This window comes from Gymnoscopelus microlampas (assembly GCF_963454915.1).
Source record: "Gymnoscopelus microlampas genome assembly, chromosome: 8".
Lineage (NCBI taxonomy): Eukaryota > Metazoa > Chordata > Actinopteri > Myctophiformes > Myctophidae > Gymnoscopelus > Gymnoscopelus microlampas.
The window spans coordinates 2,288,373-2,315,101 of record NC_139945.1 but is presented as its reverse complement, the minus strand read 5'-3'; the positions used below and the strand labels follow the sequence as shown (position 1 = coordinate 2,315,101).

General features: G+C 44.5%; 1 protein-coding gene across 1 annotated transcript in view; it reads right to left on the bottom strand.

The window, feature by feature from the left end:
• Positions 1-26,729, bottom strand: part of sik3 (SIK family kinase 3) — a gene marked incomplete at its 3' end in the record, with an annotated part of 125,266 nt that overhangs the window by 33,796 nt on the left and 64,741 nt on the right. Inside the window, 2 exon segments of the mRNA XM_084065148.1 lie at positions 17,843-17,989; positions 22,966-23,039. Of these exon segments, the coding sequence (XP_083921274.1) occupies positions 17,843-17,989; positions 22,966-23,039 (221 nt within the window).

Genomic DNA, 26,729 nt, shown 5'->3' with positions numbered 1-26,729 from the left:
CACCCATGTTAACCATCATCATCCTCACTCCCCCATTCACTCCCATGTTAACCATCATCATCCTCACTCCCCCATTCACTCCCATGTTAACGGTTACGGGGAGGAGGGGAAACCACCCAGAGACTCTAGGGCTCCTGCTATAATCCATGTGGCAGCTGTAACCACCAATGAGCTTTGTGTGTTGAAGCTCCGCCCCCTCTGCCTTCCTATTGGCCGAGCTTTAAATGACCGTAACTTCTGTTTGCAGCATGGTACCGCCCCCAAACTTTGTCATGGACTTTATTTTTTTACAAACTTTTTTTTTTTTACGAACTTTTTTTTTTTTTCGAAAAAAAAATTTTTCTTAATTTTTTTTTTTTTCTTAATTTTTTTTTCCGGACTTTTTTTTTTTTGATTTTTTTTTTTTTACACCAAAACACTTTTTGAAGGGTATGCAACTCGATGGTCCAACCCGGACTTGGACCTCTTCACTTCCGGTTTCAAAAGTGCCCAAAATGATCTGAAACTTCGCCTACCCCCCCTAAATTGGGGTCTGCGAACACATCCGTCACAACAGGAAGTGGATATTTCACTTCCGGTTTTGAAAAGTGCCCGAAATGCTCCGAAACTTCACATACCCCCCCTAAATGGGGGACTGCGAACAATTGTATAATTGGCACTTTTTGCGTCAGACCTTCAGAAGTGGGTGAAACAAGCACTCAAACCATTTATTCACTTCCGGTTTCTGAAAATTTCCCGAAATGCTCCGAAACTTTGCCTACCCCCCCTAAATGGGGGACTGCAAACAATAGTATAATGGGCACTTTCTGCGTCAGACCTTCAAAAGTGGGTGAAACAAGCACTCAAACCCATTTAAGTAATTGTTTATATATTTTTAAAAAATATTACATTTTTTTCTAATGTTGTTTTATATTTTAATTTTTACCTTCAATTTTTCTGTTTTTTAATTTTCCTTTTTTGACTTTCCGTTTATTTTTTATTAATTTTTGAAAAATTATTTTGCTGTTTTTATCTTTACTTTTTTGGCCGCCCGAGGGGATAAAAATGCTACTCCTCCCACACGGTTGACACGACCCCGCCAATGTATACATCAAAACGTGCGGGACGACCGGCCCACTTACCGCATTACTTTTTACACCGTTTCGCGGTACCACGGCGACAAAACCCCCAGCCAACGCAGGCACACTTAAATTTTCGTAGGAAATTTCTTTCTAGTTAAGTGTGCCTACCATGTTAATGGTAGAGGCACACTTGTTGAGATCCGCCAGATTTATTAATAGAAGTTTCTATCACGCACCAAAATTTCGTCCGTCCGTAACTGCCGCACGGTTTACACTATCGCCGCAATATATATATCAAAACGTGCGGCTTGGTCGGGAATGATGTGCTCGGGAACGATTTTCCGTCACGCGTTACCATGGCGACGTTATTAGCAAAAAACAGCTAAACTCCGCCCCTTTTGGCCGCACGTACCGCGCAAAACGCTTCTCCTCCCACACGGTTTACTCGTTAGTCGCAATGTATATATCAAAACGTGCGGGACGACCGCCCCACTTACCGCATTACTTTTTTCGCCGTTTCACGCTACCACGCCCACGTTATTAGCCAAAACATGTAGCCGCGCCCCCTTTTCACTCCCAAATTCAGACTCATTCTCACTTGGTTTACTCTTCATCATCATCCCCCATTCACACCCATGTTAACCATCATCATCCTCACTCCCCCATTCACTCCCATGTTAACGGTTACGGGGAGGGGGGGAAACCACCCAGAGACTCTAGGGCTCCTGCTATAATCCATGTGGCAGCTGTAACCACCAATGAGCTTCGTGTGTTGAAGCTCCGCCCCCTCTGCCTTCCTATTGGCCGAGCTTTAAATGGCCGTAACTTCTGTTTGCAGCATGGTACCGCCCCCAAACTTTGTCATGGACTTGATTTTTTTACGAACTTTTTTTTTTTGGCCAAACATTTTTTTTTTCGACAAATTTTTTTTTTTCTTAATTTTTTTTTTTTCGAACTTTTTTTTTCCAATTTTTTTTTTTTTTACACCAAAACACTTTTTGAAGGGTATGCAACTCGATGGTCCAAGCCGGACTTGGACCTCTTCACTTCCGGTTTGAAAAGTGCCCAAAATGCTCTGAAACTTCGCCTACCCCCTCTAAATTGGGGTCTGCGAACACAACCGTCACAACAGGAAGTGGATATATCACTTCCGGTTTTGAAAAGTGCCCGAAATGCTCCGAAACTTCGCGTACCCCCACTAAATGGGGGACTGCGAACAATTGTATAATTGGCACTTTTTGCGTCAGACCTTCAGAAGTGGGCGAAACAAGCACTCAAAACCATTTATTCACTTCCGGTTTCTGAAAATTTCCCGAAATGCTCCGAAAATTCGCCTACCCCCACTAAATTGGGGACTGCAAACAATAGTACAATGGGCATTTTCTGCGTCAGACCTTCAGAAGTGGGTGAAACAAGCACTCAAAACCATTTGAGTAATTGTTTATATATTTTTACTAATTATTACATTTTTGGCAAACATTGTTTTAGATGCTCATTTTTACCTTCAATTTTTCTATTTTTTAATTTTTCTTTTTTGACTTTCGGTTTAATTTTTATAAATTTTTGAAACATTATTTTGCTGTTTTTTTCTTTACTTTTTTGGCCGCCCGAGGGGATCAAAATGCTACTCCTCCCACACGGTTGACACGGCCCCGCCAATGTATACATCAAAACGTGCGGGACGACCGGCCCACTTACCGCATTACTTTTTTTGCCGTTTCGCGGTACCACGGCGACAAAACCCCCAGCCAACGCAGGCACACTTAAATTTTCGTAGGAAATTTCTTTCTAGTTAAGTGTGCCTACCATGTTAATGGTAGAGGCACACTTATTGAGATCCGCCAGATTTATTAATACATAATTCATCACGCACCAAAATTTCGTCCGTCCGTAACTGCCGCACGGTTTACACTACCGCCGCAATATATATATCAAAACGTGCGGCTTGGTCGGGAATGATGTGCTCGGAAACGATTTTCCGTCACGCGTTACCATGGCGACGTTATTAGCAAAAAACTGCTAAACTCCGCCCCTTTTGGCCGCACGTACCGCGCAAAACGCTTCTCCTCCCACACGGTTTACTCGTTAGTCGCAATGTATATATCAAAACGTGCGGGACGACCGTCCCACTTACCGCATTACTTTTTTCGCCGTTTCGCGTTACCACGCCCACGTTATTAGCAAAAACATGTAGCCGCGCCCCCTTTCAGTCCCAAATTCAGACTCATTCTGACTTGACTTACTCTTCATCATCATCCTCCATTCACACCCATGTTAACCATCATCATCCTCACTCCCCCATTCACTCCCATGTTAACGGTTACGGGGAGGGGGGGAAACCACCCAGAGACTCTAGGGCTCCTGCTATAATCCATGTGGCAGCTGTAACCACCAATGAGCTTCGTGTGTTGAAGCTCCGCCCCCTCTGCCTTCCTATTGGCCGAGCTTTAAATGGCCGTAACTTCTGTTTGCAGCATGGTACCGCCCCCAAACTTTGTCATCGACTTTATTTTTTTACGAACTTTTTTTTTTTCCGAATTTTTTTTTTTTCCGACAATTTTTTTTTTTTTCTTATTTTTTTTTTCCAAACTTTTTTTTTTCTCGATTTTTTTTTTTTTTACACCAAAACACTTTTTGAAGGGTATGCAACTCGATGGTCCAACTGGGACTTGGACCTCTTCACTTCCGGTTTCAAAAGTGCCCAAAATGATCTGAAACTTCGCCTACCCCCCCTAAATTAGGGTCTGCGAACACATCCGTCACAACAGGAAGTGGATATTTCACTTCCGGTTTTGAAAAGTGCCCAAAATGCTCCCAAACTTCGCCTACCCCCCCTAAATGAGGGACTGCGAACAATTGTATAATTGGCACTTTTTGCGTCAGACCTTGAGAAGTGGGCGAAACAAGCACTCAAACCATTTATTCACTTCCGGTTTCTGAAAAGTTCCCGAAATGCTCCGAAACTTTGCCTACCCCCCCTAAATGGCGGATTGCAAACAATAGTATAATGGGAACTTTCTGCGTCAGACCTTCAGAAGTGGGTGAAACAAGCACTCAAACCCATTTAAGTAATTGTTTATATATTTTTAAAAATTATTACATTTTTTTCAAATGTTGTTTTAGATGCTCATTTTTACCTTCAATTTTTCTGTTTTTTAATTTTCCTTTTTTGACTTTCGGTTTATTTTTTCTTAATTTTTGAAACATTATTTTGCTGTTTTTTTCTTTACTTTTTTGGCCGCCCGAAGGGATCAAAATGCTACTCCTCCCACACGGTTCACACGGCCCCGCCAATGTATACATCAAAACGTGCGGGACGACCGGCCCACCTACCGCATTACTTTGTTCACCGTTTCGCATTACCACGGCGACAAAACCCCCAGCCAACGCAGGCACACTTAAATTTTCGTAGGAAATTTCTTTCTAGTGTAACGTTGAAATCCGCCCAATACGAAACTTCGTCCGTCCGTAACTGCCGCACCGTTTACACTAACCCGGCAAACTATACATCAAAACGTGCGGATTGGCCGGGAATAGTGTGCTCGGAAGTTTTTCGTCGCTGCACGTTACCATTGCGACATTATTAGCACAAAACTGCTAAACTCCGCCCCTTTTGGCCGCACGCACCGCGCAAAATGCTTCTCCTCCCACACGGTTTACTCGTTAGTGGCAATGTATACATCAAAACGTGCGGGGCGACCGCCCCACTTACCGCATTACTTTTCTCGCCATTTCGTGTTACCATGGCGACGTAATTGGCAACAAACTATGAAAACACTCGTTTTTTTGGCCGCGCGCGGCGCCCCAAATGCTACTCCTCCCACACGGTTCACTCGTTAGTGGCAATGTATACATAAAAATGTGCGGGACGACCGGCCCACCTACCGCATTACCTTTTTTCACCGTTTCGCATTACCACGGCGACAAAACCCCCAGCCAACGCAGGCACACTTAAATTTTCGTAGGAAATTTCTTTCTAGTTAAGTGTGCCTGCCATGTTAATGGCAAGGGCACACTTATTGAGATCCGCCAGATTTATTAATATTTATTTATTTGTCGCCACAAAATTTCGTCCGTCCGTAACTGCCGCACGGTTTACACTATCGCCGCAATATATATATCAAAACGTGCGGCTTGGTCGGGAATGATGTGCTCGGAAACGATTTTCCGTCACGCGTTACCATGGCGACGTTATTAGCAAAAAACAGCTAAACTCCGCCCCTTTTGGCCGCACGTACCGCGCAAAACGCTTCTCCTCCCACACGGTTTACTCGTTAGTCGCAATGTATATATCAAAACGTGCGGGACGACCGTCCCACTTACCGCATTACTTTTTTCACCGTTTCGCGTTACCACGCCCACGTTATTAGCAAAAACATGTAGCCGCGCCCCCTTTTCAGTCCCAAATTCAGACTCATTCTGACTTGACTTACTCTTCATCATCATCCTCCATTCACACCCATGTTAACCATCATCATCCTCACTCCCCCATTCACTCCCATGTTAACGGTTACAGGGAGGGGGGGAAACCACCCAGAGACTCTAGGGCTCCTGCTATAATCCATGTGGCAGCTGTAACCACCAATGAGCTTCGTGTGTTGAAGCTCCGCCCCCTCTGCCTTCCTATTGGCCGAGCTTTAAATGGCCGTAACTTCTGTTTGCAGCATGGTACCGCCCCCAAACTTTGTCATCCACTTTATTTTTTTATGAACTTTTTTTTTTTCCGAAAATTTTTTTTTTCCGACAAATTTTTTTTTTCTTATTTTTTTATTTCCAAACTTTTTTTTTTTCGATTTTTTTTTTTTTACACCAAAACACTTTTGAAGGGTATGCAACTCGATGGTCCAACTGGGACTTGGACCTCTTCACTTCCGGTTTCAAAAGTGCCCAAAATGATCTGAAACTTCGCCTACCCCCCCTAAATTAGGGTCTGCGAACACATCCGTCACAACAGGAAGTGGATATTTCACTTCCGGTTTTGAAAAGTGCCCAAAATGCTCCCAAACTTCGCCTACCCCCCCTAAATGAGGGACTGCGAACAATTGTATAATTGGCACTTTTTGCGTCAGACCTTCAGAAGTGGGCGAAACAAGCACTCAAACCATTTATTCACTTCCGGTTTCTGAAAATTTCCCGAAATGCTCCGAAACTTTGCCTACCCCCCCTAAATGGGGGACTGCAAACAATAGTATAATGGGCACTTTCTGCGTCAGACCTTCAGAAGTGGGTGAAACAAGCACTCAAACCCATTTAAGTAATTGTTTATATATTTTTACAAATTATTACATTTTTTTCAAATGTTGTTTTAGATGCTCATTTTTACCTTCAATTTTTCTGTTTTTTAATTTTCCTTTTTTGACTTTCGGTTTATTTTTTCTTAATTTTTGAAACATTATTTTGCTGTTTTTTTCTTTACTTTTTTGGCCGCCCGAAGGGATCAAAATGCTACTCCTCCCACACGGTTCACACGGCCCCGCCAATGTATACATCAAAACGTGCGGGACGACCGGCCCACCTACCGCATTACTTTTTTCACCGTTTCGCATTACCACGGCGACAAAACCCCCAGCCAACGCAGGCACACTTAAATTTTCGTAGGAAATTTCTTTCTAGTGTAACGTTGAAATCCGCCCAATACGAAACTTCGTCCGTCCGTAACTGCCGCACCGTTTACACTAACCCGGCAAACTATACATCAAAACGTGCGGATTGGCCGGGAATAGTGTGCTCGGAAGTTTTTCGTCGCTGCACGTTACCATTGCGACGTTATTAGCACAAAACTGCTAAACTCCGCCCCTTTTGGCCGCACGCACCGCGCAAAATGCTTCTCCTCCCACACGGTTTACTCGTTAGTGGCAATGTATACATCAAAACGTGCGGGACGACCGCCCCACTTACCGCATTACTTTTCTCGCCATTTCGTGTTACCATGGCGACGTAATTGGCAACAAACTATGAAAACACTCGTTTTTTTGGCCGCGCGCGGCGCCCCAAATACTACTCCTCCCACACGGTTCACTCGTTAGTGGCAATGTATACATCGAAACGTGCGGGACGACCGGCCCACCTACCGCATTACTTTGTTCACCGTTTCGCATTACCACGGCGACAAAACCCCCAGCCAACGCAGGCACACTTAAATTTTCGTAGGAAATTTCTTTCTAGTGTAACGTTGAAATCCGCCCAATACGAAACTTCGTCCGTCCGTAACTGCCGCACCGTTTACACTAACCCGGCAAACTATACATCAAAACGTGCGGATTGGCCGGGAATAGTGTGCTCGGAAGTTTTTTGGCGCTACGCGTTACCATTGCGACGTTATTAGCACAAAACTGCTAAACTCCGCCCCTTTTGGCCGCACGCACCGCGCAAAATGCTTCTCCTCCCACACGGTTTACTCGTTAGTGGCAATGTATACATCAAAACGTGCGGGACGACCGCCCCACTTACCGCATTACTTTTTTCGCCATTTCGTGTTACCATGGCGACGTAATTGGCAACAAACTATGAAAACACTCGTTTTGTTGGCCGCGCGCGGCGCCCCAAATGCTACTCCTCCCACACGGTTCACTCGTTAGTGGCAATGTATACATCAAAACGTGCGGGACGACCGGCCCACCTACCGCATTACTTTTTTCACCGTTCCGCATTACCACGGCGACAAAACCCCCAGCCAACGCAGGCACACTTAAATTTTCGTAGGAAATTTCTTTCTAGTTAAGTGTGCCTGCCATGTTAATGGCAAGGGCACACTTATTGAGATCCGCCATACTTATTAATACAAGTTTATTTCACGCACCACAATTTCGTCCGTCCGTAAGTGCCGCACGGTTTACACTACCGCCGCAATATATATATCAAAACGTGCGGCTTGGTCGGGAATGATGTGCTCGGAAACGATTTTCCGTCACGCGTTACCATGGCGACGTTATTAGCAAAAAACAGCTAAACTCCGCCCCTTTTGGCCGCACGTACCGCGCAAAACGCTTCTCCTCCCACACGGTTTACTCGTTAGTCGCAATGTATATATCAAAACGTGCGGGACGACCGCCCCACTTACCGCATTACTTTTTTCGCCGTTTCGCGCAACCACGCCCACGTTATTAGCCAAAACATGTAGCCGCGCCCCCTTTTCAGTCCCAAATTCAGACTCATTCTGACTTGACTTACTCTTCATCATCATCCTCCATTCACACCCATGTTAACCATCATCATCCTCACTCCCCCATTCACTCCCATGTTAACGGTTACGGGGAGGGGGGGAAACCACCCAGAGACTCTAGGGCTCCTGCTATAATCCATGTGGCAGCTGTAACCACCAATGAGCTTTGTGTGTTGAAGCTCCGCCCCCTCTGCCTTCCTATTGGCCGAGCTTTAAATGGCCGTAACTTCTGTTTGCAGCATGGTACCGCCCCCAAACTTTGTCATCGACTTTTTTTTTTATGAACTTTTTTTTTTTCCGAAAAAAAATTTTTTCCGACAAATTTTTTTTTTTCTTATTTTTTTTTTTCAAACTTTTTTTTTTCTCGATTTTTTTTTTTTACACCAAAACACTTTTTGAAGGGTATGCAACTCGATGGTCCAACTGGGACTTGGACCTCTTCACTTCTGGTTTCAAAAGTGCCCAAAATGATCTGAAACTTCGCCTACCCCCCCAAAATTAGGGTCTGCGAACACATCCGTCACAACAGGAAGTGGATATTTCACTTCCGGTTTTTAAAAGTGCCCAAAATGCTCCCAAACTTCGCCTACCCCCCCTAAATGAGGGACTGCGAACAATTGTATAATTGGCACTTTTTGCGTCAGACCTTCAGAAGTGGGCGAAACAAGCACTCAAACCATGTATTCACTTCCGGTTTCTGAAAATTTCCCGAAATGCTCCGAAACTTTGCCTACTCCCCCTAAATGGGGGACTGCAAACAATAGTATAATGGGCACTTTCTGCGTCAGACCTTCAGAAGTGGGTGAAACAAGCACTCAAACCCATTTAAGTAATTGTTTATATATTTTCAAAAATTATTAAATTTTTTTCAAATGTTGTTTTAGATGCTCATTTTTACCTTCAATTTTTCTGTTTTTTAATTTTCCTTTTTTGACGTTTGGTTTTTTTTTTCTTAATTTTTGAAACATTATTTTGCTGTTTTTTTCTTTACTTTTTTGGCCGCCCGAGGGGATAAAAATGCTACTCCTCCCACACGGTTGACACGACCCCGCCAATGTATACATCAAAACGTGCGGGACGACCGGCCCACTTACCGCATTACTTTTTACACCGTTTCGCGGTACCACGGCGACAAAACCCCCAGCCAACGCAGGCACACTTAAATTTTCGTAGGAAATTTCTTTCTAGTGTAACGTTGAAATCCGCCCAATACGAAACTTCGTCCGTCCGTAACTGCCGCACCGTTTACACTAACCCGGCAAACTATACATCAAAACGTGCGGATTGGCCGGGAATAGTGTGCTCGGAAGTTTTTTGGCGCTACGCGTTACCATTGCGACGTTATTAGCACAAAACTGCTAAACTCCGCCCCTTTTGGCCGCACGCACCGCGCAAAATGCTTCTCCTCCCACACGGTTTACTCGTTAGTGGCAATGTATACATCAAAACGTGCGGGACGACCGCCCCACTTACCGCATTACTTTTTTCGCCATTTCGTGTTACCATGGCGACGTAATTGGCAACAAACTATGAAAACACTCGTTTTTTGGGCCGCGCGCGGCGCCCCAAATGCTACTCCTCCCACACGGTTCACTCGTTAGTGGCAATGTATACATCAAAACGTGCGGGACGACCGGCCCACCTACCGCATTACTTTTTTCACCGTTCCGCATTACCACGGCGACAAAACCCCCAGCCAACGCAGGCACACTTAAATTTTCGTAGGAAATTTCTTTCTAGTTAAGTGTGCCTGCCATGTTAATGGCAAGGGCACACTTATTGAGATCCGCCATACTTATTAATACAAGTTTATTTCACGCACCACAATTTCGTCCGTCCGTAAGTGCCGCACGGTTTACACTACCGCCGCAATATATATATCAAAACGTGCGGCTTGGTCGGGAATGATGTGCTCGGAAACGATTTTCCGTCACGCGTTACCATGGCGACGTTATTAGCAAAAAACAGCTAAACTCCGCCCCTTTTGGCCGCACGTACCGCGCAAAACGCTTCTCCTCCCACACGGTTTACTCGTTAGTCGCAATGTATATATCAAAACGTGCGGGACGACCGCCCCACTTACCGCATTACTTTTTTCGCCGTTTCGCGCAACCACGCCCACGTTATTAGCCAAAACATGTAGCCGCGCCCCCTTTTCAGTCCCAAATTCAGACTCATTCTGACTTGACTTACTCTTCATCATCATCCTCCATTCACACCCATGTTAACCATCATCATCCTCACTCCCCCATTCACTCCCATGTTAACGGTTACGGGGAGGGGGGGAAACCACCCAGAGACTCTAGGGCTCCTGCTATAATCCATGTGGCAGCTGTAACCACCAATGAGCTTTGTGTGTTGAAGCTCCGCCCCCTCTGCCTTCCTATTGGCCGAGCTTTAAATGGCCGTAACTTCTGTTTGCAGCATGGTACCGCCCCCAAACTTTGTCATCGACTTTTTTTTTTATGAACTTTTTTTTTTTCCGAAAAAAATTTTTTTCCGACAAATTTTTTTTTTTCTTATTTTTTTTTTTCAAACTTTTTTTTTTCTCGATTTTTTTTTTTTACACCAAAACACTTTTTGAAGGGTATGCAACTCGATGGTCCAACTGGGACTTGGACCTCTTCACTTCTGGTTTCAAAAGTGCCCAAAATGATCTGAAACTTCGCCTACCCCCCCAAAATTAGGGTCTGCGAACACATCCGTCACAACAGGAAGTGGATATTTCACTTCCGGTTTTTAAAAGTGCCCAAAATGCTCCCAAACTTCGCCTACCCCCCCTAAATGAGGGACTGCGAACAATTGTATAATTGGCACTTTTTGCGTCAGACCTTCAGAAGTGGGCGAAACAAGCACTCAAACCATGTATTCACTTCCGGTTTCTGAAAATTTCCCGAAATGCTCCGAAACTTTGCCTACTCCCCCTAAATGGGGGACTGCAAACAATAGTATAATGGGCACTTTCTGCGTCAGACCTTCAGAAGTGGGTGAAACAAGCACTCAAACCCATTTAAGTAATTGTTTATATATTTTCAAAAATTATTAAATTTTTTTCAAATGTTGTTTTAGATGCTCATTTTTACCTTCAATTTTTCTGTTTTTTAATTTTCCTTTTTTGACGTTTGGTTTTTTTTTTCTTAATTTTTGAAACATTATTTTGCTGTTTTTTTCTTTACTTTTTTGGCCGCCCGAGGGGATAAAAATGCTACTCCTCCCACACGGTTGACACGACCCCGCCAATGTATACATCAAAACGTGCGGGACGACCGGCCCACTTACCGCATTACTTTTTACACCGTTTCGCGGTACCACGGCGACAAAACCCCCAGCCAACGCAGGCACACTTAAATTTTCGTAGGAAATTTCTTTCTAGTGTAACGTTGAAATCCGCCCAATACGAAACTTCGTCCGTCCGTAACTGCCGCACCGTTTACACTAACCCGGCAAACTATACATCAAAACGTGCGGATTGGCCGGGAATAGTGTGCTCGGAAGTTTTTTGTCGCTGCACGTTACCATTGCAACGTTATTAGCACAAAACTGCTAAACTCCGCCCCTTTTGGCCGCACGCACCGCGCAAAATGCTTCTCCTCCCACACGGTTTACTCGTTAGTGGCAATGTATACATCAAAACGTGCGGGACGACCGCCCCACTTACCGCATTACTTTTCTTGCCATTACGTGTTACCATGGCGACGTAATTGGCAACAAACTATGAAAACACTTGTTTTTTTGGCCGCGCGCGGCGCCCCAAATGCTACTCCTCCCACACGGTTCACTCGTTAGTGGCAATGTATACATCAAAATGTGCGGGACGACCGGCCCACCTACCGCATTACTTTGTTCACCGTTTCGCATTACCACGCCGACAAAACCCCCAGCCAACGCAGGCACACTTAAATTTTCGTAGGAAATTTCTTTCTAGTGTAACGTTGAAATCCGCCCAATACGAAATTTCGTCCGTCCGTAACTGCCGCACCGTTTACACTAACCCGGCAAACTATACATCAAAACGTGCGGATTGGCCGGGAATAGTGTGCTCGGAAGTTTTTCGTCGCTGCACGTTACCATTGCGACGTTTTTAGCACAAAACTGCTAAACTCCGCCCCTTTTGGCCGCACGCACCGCGCAAAATGCTTCTCCTCCCACACGGTTTACTCGTTAGCGGCAATGTATACATCAAAACGTGCGGGACGACCGCCCCACTTACCGCATTACTTTTCTCGCCATTTCGTGTTACCATGGCGACGTAATTGGCAACAAACTATGAAAACACTCGTTTTTTTGGCCACGCGCGGCGCCCCAAATGCTACTCCTCCCACAAGGTTCACTCGTTAGTGGCAATGTATACATGAAAACGTGCGGGACGACCGGCCCACCTACCGCATTACTTTTTTCACCGTTTCGCATTACCACGGCGACAAAACCCCCAGCCAACGCAGGCACACTTAAATTTTCGTAGGAAATTTCTTTCTAGTTAATATTTAATATATCACGCCGCAAAACTTCGTCCGTCCGTACAGGCCGCACGGTTTACACTACCGCCGCAATATATATATCAAAACGTGCGGCTTGGTCGGGAATCGTGTGCTCGGAAACGATTTTCCGTCACGCGTTACCATGGCGACGTTATTAGCAAAAAACAGCGAAACTCCGCCCCTTTTGGCCGCACGTACCGCGCAAAACGCTTCTCCTCCCACACGGTTTACTCGTTAGTCGCAATGTATATATCAAAACGTGCGGGACGACCGCCCCACTTACCGCATTACTTTTTTCGCCGTTTCGCATTACCACGCCCACGTTATTAGCAAAAACATGTAGCCGCGCCCCCTTTCAGTCCCAAATTCAGACTCATTCTGACTTGACTTACTCTTCATCATCATCCCCCATTCACACCCATGTTAACCATCATCATCCTCACTCCCCCATTCACTCCCATGTTAACGGTTACGGGGAGGGGGGGAAACCACCCAGAGACTCTAGGGCTCCTGCTATAATCCATGTGGCAGCTGTAACCACCAATGAGCTTCGTGTGTTGAAGCTCCGCCCCCTCTGCCTTCCTATTGGCCGAGCTTTAAATGGCCGTAACTTCTGTTTGCAGCATGGTACCGCCCCCAAACTTTGTCATGGACTTTCTTTTTTTACGAACTTTTTTTTTTTCCAATTTTTTTTTTTTTTCGGCAATTTTTTTTTTTCTTAATTTTTTTTTTCGATTTTTTTTTTTTTACACCAAAACACTTTTTGAAGGGTATGCAACTCGATGGTCCAACCCGGACTTGGACCTCTTCACTTCCGGTTTGAAAAGTGCCCAAAATGCTCTGAAACTTCGCCTACCCCCCCTAAATTGGGTTCTGCGAACACAACCGTCACAACAGGAAGTGGATTTATCACTTCCGGTTTTGAAAAGTGCCCAGAATGCTCCCAAACTTCGCCTACCCCCCCTAAATGAGGGACTGCGAACAATTGTATAATTAGCACTTTTTGCGTCAGACCTTCAAAAGTGGGCGAAACAAGCACTCAAACCATGTATTCACTTCCGGTTTCTGAACATTTCCCGAAATGCTCCCAAACTTTGCCTACCCCCCCTAAATGGGGGACTGCAAACAATAGTATAATGGGCACTTTTTGCGTCAGACCTTCAGAAGTGGGTGAAACAAGCACTCAAACCCATTTAAGTAATTGTTTATATATTTTTAAAAATTATTACATTTTTCTCAAATGTTATTTTAGATTCTCATTTTCACCTTCATTTTTTCTGTTTTTTATTTTTCCTTTTTTGACTTTCAGTTTATTTTTTATGAATATTTTAAACATTATTTTGCTGTTTTTTTTCTTTACTACTTTGGCCGCCCGAGGGGATCAAAATGCTACTCCTCCCACACGGATGACACAGCCCCGCCAATGTATACATCAAAACGTGCGGGACGACCGGCCCACTTACCGCATTACTTTTTACACCGTTTCGCATTACCACGGCGACAAAACCCCCAGCCAACGTAGGCACACTTAAATTTTCGTAGGAAATTTCTTTCTAGTGTAACGTTGAAATCCGCCCTATACGAAACTTCGTCCGTCCGTAACTGCCGCACCGTTTACACTAACCCGGCAAACTATACATCAAAACGTGCGGATTGGCCGGGAATAGTGTGCTCGGAAGTTTTTCGTCGCTGCACGTTACCATTGCGACGTTATTAGCACAAAACTGCTAAACTCCGCCCCTTTTGGCCGCACGCACCGCGCAAAATGCTTCTCCTCCCACACGGTTTACTCGTTAGTGGCAATGTATACATCAAAACGTGCGGGACGACTGCCCCACTTACCGCATTACTTTTCTCGCCATTTCGTGTTACCATGGCGACGTAATTGGCAACAAACTATGAAAACACTCGTTTTTTTGGCCGCGCGCGGCGCCCCAAATGCTACTCCTCCCACACGGTTCACTCGTTAGTGGCAATGTACACATCAAAACGTGCGGGACGACCGGCCCACCTACCGCATTACTTTTTTCACCGTTTCGCATTACCACGGCGACAAAACCCCCAGCCAACGCAGGCACACTTAAATTTTCGTAGGAAATTTCTTTCTAGTGTAACGTTGAAATCCGCCCAATACGAAACTTCGTCCGTCCGTAACTGCCGCACCGTTTACACTAACCCGGCAAACTATACATCAAAACGTGCGGATTGGCCGGGAATAGTGTGCTCGGAAGTTTTTCGTCGCTGCACGTTACCATTGCGACGTTATTAGCACAAAACTGCTAAACTCCGCCCCTTTTGGCCGCACGCACCGCGCAAAATGCTTCTCCTCCCACACGGTTTACTCGTTAGTGGCAATGTATACATCAAAACGTGCGGGACGACCGCCCCACTTACCGCATTACTTTTCTCGCCATTTCGTGTTACCATGGCGACGTAATTGGCAACAAACTATGAAAACACTTGTTTTGTTGGCCGCGCGCGGCGCCCCAAATGCTACTCCTCCCACACGGTTCACTCGTTAGTGGCAATGTATACATCAAAACGTGCGGGACGACCGGCCCACCTACCGCATTACTTTTTTCACCGTTCCGCATTACCACGGCGACAAAACCCCCAGCCAACGCAGGCACACTTAAATTTTCGTAGGAAATTTCTTTCTAGTTTCTGGCTGCGTTTGTCCACTGCCAGAGATTTTTCATTGTAAAAAAAAAAAAGTACACAGGAGTCGACATACAGGATTATTAAGTAATAAGTTAACCAGGAAGTGGATAGGAGTCTAGATCTTCGAAAAATGATATCTCCTGGGTCTGTGGGTCAAATAATAATAAAAAAAAAAGTGGCAGTATTGGTAAACGGAAATAATTATGTTTATTACGTCAGTGACAGTGAATGAGTTAAAGTCCAATCAATTAATTACTAAATTACTTCCTGTCAAAGCAAAAACAGAATGTGTGATTACACCAGCAGTGCCTTATGAATGAATATGAAGAATTTCGGTCACCTATTATTAACCCAATGAGGCCTGAGGTTCTGATTCTGCAAAATGTCTTCTAAATCCTAAACGGTTTTCTGAAAAACGTATGTTTCTATATCAGTGGTTTTCAAACCTTTTCATGTCAAGGACCCCCAAAATGATATGTATTTGACCGCGGACCCCCATCTCAAAATATTTTTGTTCCAGGGACCCCCCAGAAGCAAAGATTTGAGTTAATGTTTGCTTAAAAATAATATAAATATATTCAAAGATTTGCACACATTTTCACGATTTTTCAAAAACAGCAGATCTACAAGCTCATAGCGCGGCACCGAGTGCCGCGCTATGAGCTTGTAGATCTGCTATTTTTGAATAGCCCAAAGTGTAAAATAATGCTTTTTTAGCTCAAATGAAAAAGTGACACAGATGCGTTCCAGGTATTAATGGGTTAATCATAGAGAAACCGTTACACTGGCTCCCTGTATGTCAAACAATCCATGTCAAAATATCTGCTCTAACATTCATTGGGTGTATGACGTTTTAGGGCCGAAATACAACGTGTGATTTTTCTGTGACCTCATGAACCCATCCAGACCTCTCAAGTCCCTGGAATATGAATTAAAACGTGTGGAGAAGCAGCTTTTTTGTTTTCCATGACAAATGACACAACACGCTTCTTCTCCACCACGTCCAGCATGCATTGATGATGAACACACTCCCAGGAAACAGCAGGTTCTGCTGACACTAAGGATAATTCCTTTAACCCATTGAGACCTGAAGCCGATTCTACATGTCTCCTAAGTCTCAGTATTCTGAAAAAACGTATGTTTCTATATCAGTGGTGCTCAATCTTTTTCATGTCAAGGACCCCCCAAATGACATGTATTTGGCCGCGGACCCCCATCAAAATATGTTGTTCCAGGGACCCCCCAGAAGTAAAGATTTGAGTTAAAAATGTTCGCTTTGAAAGTATATATATTCAAAGATTTACACACATTTTCACGATTTTTCAAAAATAGCAGATCTACAAGCTCGTAGCGCGGCACCGAGCTTGTATATCTGCTATTTTTGAATAGCCCAAAGTGTAAAATAATGCTTTTAGCTCAAATCTGCTCAGATGACACAGTTCCAGGTCTTAATGGGTTAACAAGTCCGTTCATGAAAGCCCTTGGCGGTCTTGTTTCCAGTGAGGGCCTGCTGTGAGCAATTGGGGGTTAAGAGTCTTGCTCAGGGACACATTTCATTTCATCGACATATTTGCTGGCCTGGCCTGGAATCGTATCTGGGGAAAACCAGGGCCTCTGGCTCCCTAGGCGGGCTCACTAACCACTCAAATATGGGCCACTCTTAGTTCTTTCAACCCATTAAGACCTGGAACGCGCCTGTGTCACTTTTTTTGATTTGAGCTAAAAAGCATCGTTTCACACTTTTGGCTTTTGGCACTCGGTGCCGCGCTACGAGCTTGTAGATCTGCTATTTTTATTTATATTTTTTTAAATGTAAATACATTTTTTAAATTCAAAATGTTTTGAATAAAAAAAAATAAAAAATGTGCAAATCTTTGAATATGTATATTCTTTTAAAGCGAACATTTGTAACTCAAATCTTTGCTTGTTGGGGGTCCCTGGAACAAAATGTTTTGAGATGGAGGGGTCCGCGGCCAAATACATGTCATTGTGGGGGTCCTTGACATGAAAAAGTTTGAGAACCACTGATATAGAAACATACGTTTTTTTCAGAACACTGTTGTGATTCAGAAGACATTTTGTAGAATCGGCTTCAGGTCTTAACCATTGATACCTGGAACGCATCTGTGTCACTTTAGATGTCTTTGGCTATTCAAAAATAGCAGACCTACAAGCTCATAGCGCGGCACCGAGTGCCGCGCTATGAGCTTGTAGATCTGCTATTTTTGAATAATCGTGAAAATTATTTTTTAAATATTTTTTTCCGAATTTTTTTTAGGATTAAGATTTTTTTTAGAGGCGGCCTCAGGTCTTAATGGGTTAAATGAGTTAAATCACAGTTTACACAGCTGCCTTTCATTGAGGTTTTGTGTGTGTGTGTGTGTGTGTGTGTGTGTGTGTGTGTGTGTGTGTATGTGTGTGCTTGCGCGTGCGTGCATGTGTGTGTGTGTGGTGAGACGTGCCCCACCCGCCCCCCTCACCGGGTGGTGTGTGTGTCGGGGACCCAGACGCCCCCCCTCTGGCGGGGGCCCTGTGGCCGCTGGGACTCCGCCCCCGGGGGCTCGCCGCCGTGAGACGTGCTCATGAGCGCGTGCGTCGTGTGGCGCTTGGAGCGGTTCGCCAGGTACCTGGGCCGCAGGGAGGTGGGGGAAGGGGTGTGGGGGAGGGGTGAGGGAGGGGGTGGGGGGGTTGATGGGGGTGTGGGGGGTGGTGGGGGAAACAGGAAGCAGCGCCCGGTCAGCCGTCTTTCCTCATTGGCTAACAAGAGTCAGGGTGGGCGGGGATACACTACCTAAAGTCTGACGTCAAAGACCGATTATTTTTTTCATTTATTTTATTTTATTTTTTTATTGTATTACATTTTTTTCATTTTCCCCAAAAAATATTAAAAAAATAAATGAAAAAAGTAATTGAAAAAACATGGCCCCCTCACGTATTAGGCGGGCGGTATGAGTCGGGTGAACCAAGGACGGGTGTTTTTGATGAATTTAACATGGTTAAAATGGAGTTTGAAGTTACAATGGGTTTGTATAGGAAGGGGGCGTGTCTGATAAAATGAATATCAAATATCTAAATACTGAATCAAGCAACTTAAAAACTGTCTGGGGGGCTCACAAAAGCCTGAGTAGACGATAAAATGACCAAAAGTTTTTTTGAAAGTGAAATATCCCTTTAAATTGTATATCTTTTGTGAGTGGCAAATGTTTCACAACACCCACTCCATGAATTTCACCCTCGAAAAAGCCTTTTATAAACTATTTTCTATTGAAACGGTGGCGGGGGGTGTCATTCCCGCGGAAATGACGTCATTCGGCCGGAAAAAAAACAGAAACGGAAATGCACCGGTTTCCTGTTTGGCCTGTTTGGAACTACCGCGCTAATAACAAAAAGGAATCTCACGCTGTTTTTAAGACATTATAGGATTTGAAGATGGAAAAACAACATCAAAAGAAAACACAGCTCACGGTAACTAAAGCTCCACTGGGCCAAGAGAAACGATCCGCAGATAGCATGAAACAATTAAAAGAACGCTTTTTGAAACGCTTGCGCCTCCCGGTGAAAACAAATGGAATAGGCTCTATGCACAGCAACCATATTGGGAATGAATTGGGCCCCTTCCTTACTTCCTTCGCAGGTGTTGCCAATGATACCAATTAAGGCTCTGTTCCATTTAGTGTGGCATAGTGGTTGTCTTATTTTCAAGGACCCCCATAACTCTGAGAGTGTACAAATGGAATCAAATGGACCCTCACGGGTCCATTTGGTTCCATTTGTACACTCTCAGAGTTACACACCCACCATAAGGGGCCATTTGGGAACCAAAATGGAGTGTTTCTAGTGAGCCAACATGCACGATATCAGCACCCTGACCAGAATGGAACAGAGCCTTCATTAGTATCATTGGTAACACCTGTGAAGGAAGTAAGAAGAGGCCCAATTTCTTTCCAATATGGCTGCTGTGCATAGAGCCTATTCTGGGAAATGCAGGACTACGCAAAATACATGCAGTGACGGTAGTGAGCAGCAGAGGTTGCTAAATATCGTTATTTGTGGACCTGCCTTGTATTGCTTTAACTTATTTTTTAAATCATCATGATATGCGTTTAGTAAATTATAGTCCCAATAATTATTTCAATTAGACGAAAAAAGTGGCTTCAAAACGGTCTGCAGAAACCAATGGGGGCATATGATGTAAAAAGAATGGACAGAGCTTTGTCCATTATTTTTACAGTCTATTGGCTGGGATCCGGAAACCGGATGGAACCGGATCCAACATTGAGGAACCGGAATGGGTTTTATCATCACATTTGATGTGATGATAAAAAAAAACGTTTGTGGAAGCGTTTATTATCTGGAACGAGGACTTCACGTCTGATATGCAATTACAATAGTATGCATACATATCATTCAATCATATTTACTAGATTTAAAATGATATAGATTTTGCATGGAGACTTGAATTCATGGACATTTTAGTCTCCTTTGTATATCCTACCGGAACCGCTGCCTACCGGTCCGCTGGTCATCAAATTATTGTCTTAGGAATGAGACAAAAACTAAAATATATCCATGAATTCAAGTCTCCATGGGGTGACTAATCCATGGGGGAAAAAATCATTTTGGGGGTGAACTATCCCTTTAAGAGAGAATCGTTATTAATCTCTTGTGACAGTGTTTTTCCTTTTCAAAATCCCTCCGTTTTTTTATCACGTAATATAAGAACTGTGTTCTTTACTCATATGGCTATGAAACATCAACTGACGGTGAAAATAGGCAAATTTATCCGAAGAATACAACAAAAATAAAAGGGTCATCTACAAATTGACTACAATTCTCAGGTTTTGAAATGACCTAAAAACTACATCGCCCAGTAGACGCTGGACATAATCAGCATCACGCCCTGTTGCATTGGATTCTTTCTTTATGGACAGAAGTGGCGTCAGTTCCGAGTCGTTTCATCGACAAAAATAATAACACACACATCGATAACACAAGTCACGAAACCTATAAGGAATCTCAGGAGTTTTGACAAAGCAAGACGCGCTTCATTGCGTTGTGACATTGAATCACGTGATTTTTTTACACTACTTCCGGATACAACTGCAGAATGAATAACATTTTCTAATACAAATAAATATCAAACGATACAGAGCCTAAATCACTGACATAACTGCCAGACTCATTATTTAGAATGTACTTTATGGAACACAGTTCTCACAGGATTTCGAACGTGATTTCGGGGCGCCCGTGGGTTTTGACGTCAGGACTTGGGTAATCTATAGGATAAGCCCCGCCCCCGTCCCCGCCCTTTCCCCCCTCTTCGGCCAATGAGTGTTTTCATTTCATATATACCATCTCACACCAGCCAATCGGATGGAAGCAAAAGAGTCAAACAATAATAGCTTATTATGGGATATCCCACAAGCCTACCCCCCCAAGCAGTGGTGGAAAGTAACTAAGTACATTTACTCAAGTACTGTACTTAAGTACAGTTTTGAGGTATTTTTTACTTTACTGGAGTATTTCCAATTTTTGATACTTTGACTTATACTCCATGACATCTCAGAGGAAAATATTGTACTTTTACTCCACTACAATTATTTGGAAAAGTATTTTTTATGTTGTGGTATTGCTACTTTGACGTAATGGGTTAAGTAAAAATATCGGAGTACTTTTTCCACCACTGCACCCACAAGCTTTCAACCAATTTTTTTGCGGACATCGTCGTTGTTATTATTATTATTATTATTATTATTATCGGCGCTTTGTTTTGCAAGCTACAGAGTTAGCAAAGCCCCGCCCGCGACAAAGAGAGAACAAAGAGTGTGTGTGTGGAGGGTGTGGGGGGGGTGAGGGGGGTGTGAGGGGGGGTAAATTCGGCACCATTTTTGAAACGAGAGAGAAAAGGCGTTGGTGTGTAGCGAGTCGGAGAGAGAGAGGGAGGGAGGAGCGGCTGTAGGTCAGAAAAAAACGTGTGAAATACAGATGCGTGATGGAGGAGAGGGGGAAGGGAGGGAGGGAGGAAGGAAGGAGGTGGGGGGGGGGGAGGGGATGGCGCCGTTTTTTTTTTTTTTGCGGAGGGCAGAAATAGTCAGGGGATATTAGCAGAATATTTTCCAATCTTGGAATAAATTCCTTACCAAAAAAAATCTTCACCAATGTGTTTGTAAAGGTGTCTAGTAACACATCTCACAAAGACTGAAATGAAGTTTCTCTAGGAGAATGTTTGACAGCTCCTTAAAGTTGGGGTACCCACCATAACCTTGGTTAAAAAAAAATCCCCCCCAAAAAAATGTAATTCTGTTTTAAGTAGCATGTGAGGGTCAAACTACTGTAGGGTGTTTTTATGATTCTGAATCCATTGCAATCATTTGTTTTGCACCAAAACCACTCCTTGGGCTAAAAACGGCCATAGCCATGTATACTTTTTGTGTAAAAAGCCCATTGAGATTGGGCCGTTTTTAGCCCAAGGAGTGGTTTTGGTGCAAAACAAATGATTGCAATGGATTCAGAATCATAAAAACACCCTAGTTTGACCCCTCACATGCTACTTAACACAGAATTACATTTGGATTTTTTGTTTTAACCAAGGTTATGGTGGGTACCCCAACTTTAAGGAGCTGTCAAACATTCTCCTAGGGAAAGTGCATTTCAGTCTTTATGAGATGTGTTACTAGACACCTTTACAAACACATTGGTGAAGATTATTTTTGGTAAGGAATTTATTCCAAGACTTTTTTAATATCCCATGACTAAAAGCAAGAGCTCCAGCCTATAGAGGAAACACACTCCCAGCAGAGCCCCAGGACACCAGCAGCACCACCACCACGTCTGTCCACCAGGGGGCAGCTGTCTGAACTAAAGATGCCTGGGAAAAAAAAACAACCCTGAGTCAGTGGGTTTAAACGCCCAGTGGTTCTCAACCTGTGGGTCGGGATCTGATTTTGGGGGACGGGGACGGGGGGGGGGGGGTCCCTAGATGACAGTGAAGTGACACTTTAAGGACTTTTAAGACCTTTCTAATAGCTATGAAAATAAAGACCATTACTGTATCAAAATACATGAACAAACTATACTATAAAAACTGCTCAAACATTGGGCCAAATTGTCAAATATTATAGGAGGCAAAACATTTGAAAATAGCAGATCTACAAGCTCACAACGCCTGGCGTTAAAGGTGGGGGGTCTCCAGTTCAAATATGATTATTTTGAGGGGGTCCCTAGTTCACATATCATGTTGGGGGGTCACCAGTTCGCATATGATTATTTTGGGGGGTCCCCAGTTCAAATATGATTATTTTGGGGGGTCCCTAGTTCACATATCATGTTGGGGGGTCCCTAGTTCACATATGATCATGTTGGGGGGTCCCCAGTTCACATATGATCATGTTGGGGGGTCCCCAGTTCACATATGATTATTTTGGGGGGTCCCTAGTTCACATATGATCATTGGGGGGGGGGGCTGAAAACCACTGGTTTAAACCAACTCATTGTGGGGCCGTAGGGGTGTTTGTTCCAAAGCATCCAGAGCAGACGACAGACCCTGGACAGTCACCAAACACCCTGATAAAAAAAAGACCCCCGGTCGGTCGCCGTGGGTTACCTCTGGACCGCCTCCTGGTCCGGCTCGCCGTCTGACCCCTCCTCATCCACCGGGGCTACGGCCGGGATGGGGTGCTGAGAGAGAGAGAGAGAGAGAGAGAGAGACAAAGGGAGACAGAGAGAGAGAACGAGACAGACACACACACAGAAAGAAAGTTTAGAGAGAGAGCAGAGCAATACATTGACACCTTAAAACAGGGGTCTTCAACAGGGGGTCCGGGACCCCTAGGGGTACTTGAGGGAGTTCCAGGGGGTCCCCAGCTAAATGATAGATTAGGAACCAAATGGACCCTTATGGGTCTGTAACTCTGAGAGTTACATTAACATTGATTTTACGATATAAATTGGGGTCCCAGAGATATAAATGCCATTAAATGGGGGTCCGAAGCCCTAATGCACGTCAAACTGGGGGTCCTGAAAATTAAAATAGTTGAATCTCTGCTAGAGCCATAAAAATCTTCTCTTATGGGGGTCCCTGGCATATCTTTTCAAATGGGGGTCCGTGGGCTAATAAGTGTCAATTTGGGGGTCCTTGACATGAAAAGGTTTGAGAACCACTGCCCTAGGGGGTCCTCAGAGTTACTACAGGGGGTCCGCCAAATCTTTGTGTGACATGATTTTTTTTTTTACATTAACACATCCACTGCCAGGCCCGTAGTCCTACGGGCCGTTAAATCCAACCGTTAAAGGAGACATCCGGTCATTTTAAGTGTTATGTTTGATGTGTGTCAAATCACTTACCAACGTAGAAATGAAAATAGCGTGACTCCACAGATCGCCCTATCGACCCCCACCGTTGGCATTATAGGAGTATATAGGATAGCAGCAATTCGCCTATTTTAACAAATGTAAAGTCTGTTTTTTTCTCCTAGTACTCATTGTGGAGTCCCATGATAACGTAACAGGCGCTAAAACTCCCGACAAGCTAACGGCTAATAACAGAACGAGCTAATGCTGGTTGCTGGTTTCTCTCCCGACCTGGCAACCTGGGGCTGCCATGCAGAGAGATAAGCAGCCCCAGCATTAGCTCGTTCTGTTATTAGCCGTTAGCTTCTCGGAGTTTTAGCGCCTGTTACGTTATCATGGGACTCCACAATGAGTACTAGGAGAAAAAAACAGACTTTACATTTGTTAAAATAGGCGAATTGCTGCTATCCTATATACTCCTATAATGCCAACGGTGGGGGTCGATAGGGGGATCTGTGGAGTCACGCGATTTTCATTTCTACGTTGGTAAGTGATTTGACACACATCAAACATAACACTTAAAATGACCGGATGTCTCCTTTAACTGCCGTTCCCGTAGTCCTACGGGGCGGGTGTTTTCCCATGTTAAATCGTGCAGGTGCAGATTCCGGATTTTTTTTGCACTTCCGGTTTCGAAGGGGGCGGACCGGAAACGAAATAATACTGTTTCCGGTTTTTCTCCCGCCTCCGTTTCCTGTCTAGCGATCAACTTTGGACGCCATTATCTCTGGCTTGTTGTTTTTCTCACCACATCCACCATTTTAGCGTTTTCCTCTCGTTCTCCAGAATGCAGTGTCGGATCGCGGCACGGTTTTCAGCGTTTTGTTCGGTCGGGTCCCGTGTTTGTGTCGAACCAAATGAACGCGGATTTTAAACGGATTTAGCGGGGCCTATGACGGAATCAAAAAAACAAAAAAGGTAAGAAATAGCTTGGCACTACGATGGATGTTCTGAGATTAGCCGATGGCAGTCAATGTGTTAACCACTTGAACCCTAGCATCCCTATTCTGAGGACAACTTTAGCCAAAAATAGCAGATCTACAAGCTCACAACGCCTCGCACTGAGTACTGATATATTATTGATTGAAATTAAAAACAATGTTACTTGTCAGGATTCCAAATCAAAATAACAAAAATAGCAGATCTACAAGCTCAAATTGTGTCGCACTGCGACACGCTTTGAGCTTGTAGATCTGCTATTTTTGCTACTTTTGTGTGACATAGAATGGTATGTCCATCATCAAAGTTGCATCACCCCTGCAGTAGGGGATGATCTTGCACGATATCGGTCTTTGATTTCTCCCTGGAACACAAACTAGTGAAAACAGCCGATCTACAAGCTCGCGGCACGTTTTCACTGCTTCTGATTTATTTTTATTTTTATTTTTTATTTATGGATTTTTTTTGTTTGTTTTCTTTTGTATTAACCTTTTAAAAATCCTTTGAAATAACAAACAAACTAAACATTTTGTAAACAACAAAAAAAGGGATATTTACTTGTGACACAGACAAATGGGTCCACGACCCAAACATGGGTCCCGACCCAGAGTTTGGGAAACAGTGTATTAACCCATTAAGACCTGGAACACATCTGTGTCACTTTAGATTTATTTGGCTATTCAAAAATAGCAGATGAGCTTGTAGATCTGCTATTTTTGAAAAATATTGCTATTTTTTTTTAAATATTGAAATTTTTCTTTTTTGATTTTTTTCAAAAAACTGTTAGGATTTAGAAAACATTTGTAAGAATCGCCTCAGGTCTTAATGGGTTAAGACAACTACGAAGGAGGATGTCAGTGCATGTGCAAAGATGAGAAATGGATTCAGCATAACATTAAAGGAGTAGTTCACCCAAAAGATGACTTATGTTCTATCAATTACACACCCCATGAAGCATTGAATTCATGGAGATTGTTTTGTTTTTGTCGATTTCCTAAGCCTAATAATGTAATGACCGGCGGAAAGATGCTAATGTATCCAGGGCACTCGCCCCCCAACGGCCTGTGGATGATCCGGCCTTGGGTAGGAGACACAAAGAGTATCGCTTGAGTCTCCTACCGGAGAGACCGCCAGTCATAAGATTATTGGTTTAGGAATGCGACAAAAACAAAACAAAAAAACTCCATGAATTCAATGTGTCATGGGGTGTGTAATAGATAGAACATACGTCATTTTTTTGGGTGAACTACTCCTTTAAAAAGTCCCTTAAAAACGCTGAAAAACGAAATAATATCGCCATAGCAACACGCTGACGTCAGTCTAAACACTAACTGACACACACATATATATATTATATATATAAGAGCTGAGCGGTAAGCTTTTATATATAAGTATAAAATATATAAACGTTACATAGAATACGCTGAAGATCATCTCTGAGACCATGCTTACGGACAGCTCGTCCTCAGAGGACCTCGCCGTCACCCTGGACAAGCTGCACCGCGACTACCGCCTCCTGATGCGGGAGCGCCGCAAGCGCCAGCTCTACACCAACCACTGCCATGACGTGGTCCGCAAGCAGCAGCGGGAGGTGGACAAGCTGCGGAGGCAGCGGGCCGAGCTCCAGACCAGCCTCCTGTTCGCCGAGGGCGTCCAGGACGCCGAGCACACGGAGCGCCTCGGCGTCCTGCTGGAGATGGACGTGACCGACGAGGCCGTGGAGCGGCAGCGGCGGCGCCAGGCCGAGCTGGAGAAGGAGATCTCGGGCGTCCTGAGGACGCTGAAGAAGAAGGAGGGCACGGCGGACCGGCAGAGCGGCCGCGCCGGGCTCAACCGCAAGGAGATCCTCAGCCTGGACGTGCGGCTGGACCTGGCCCGCACGTCCCTGGACGAGCGGGAGGTCCGGAACGGCCGCCGGCGCGACGAGCTGGACGTCCTGCGCAAGGTGCGCCTCCACTTCCGCGCGCTCCACGCCCGGCTGGACGCCGACCTGCGGGAGGTGCGGCGCGAGGCCACGGAGCTGACGGACCGGGCCCACGCGGCGTACGAGGCCCGCGTGGCCACGCAGCGCCGGGCCGA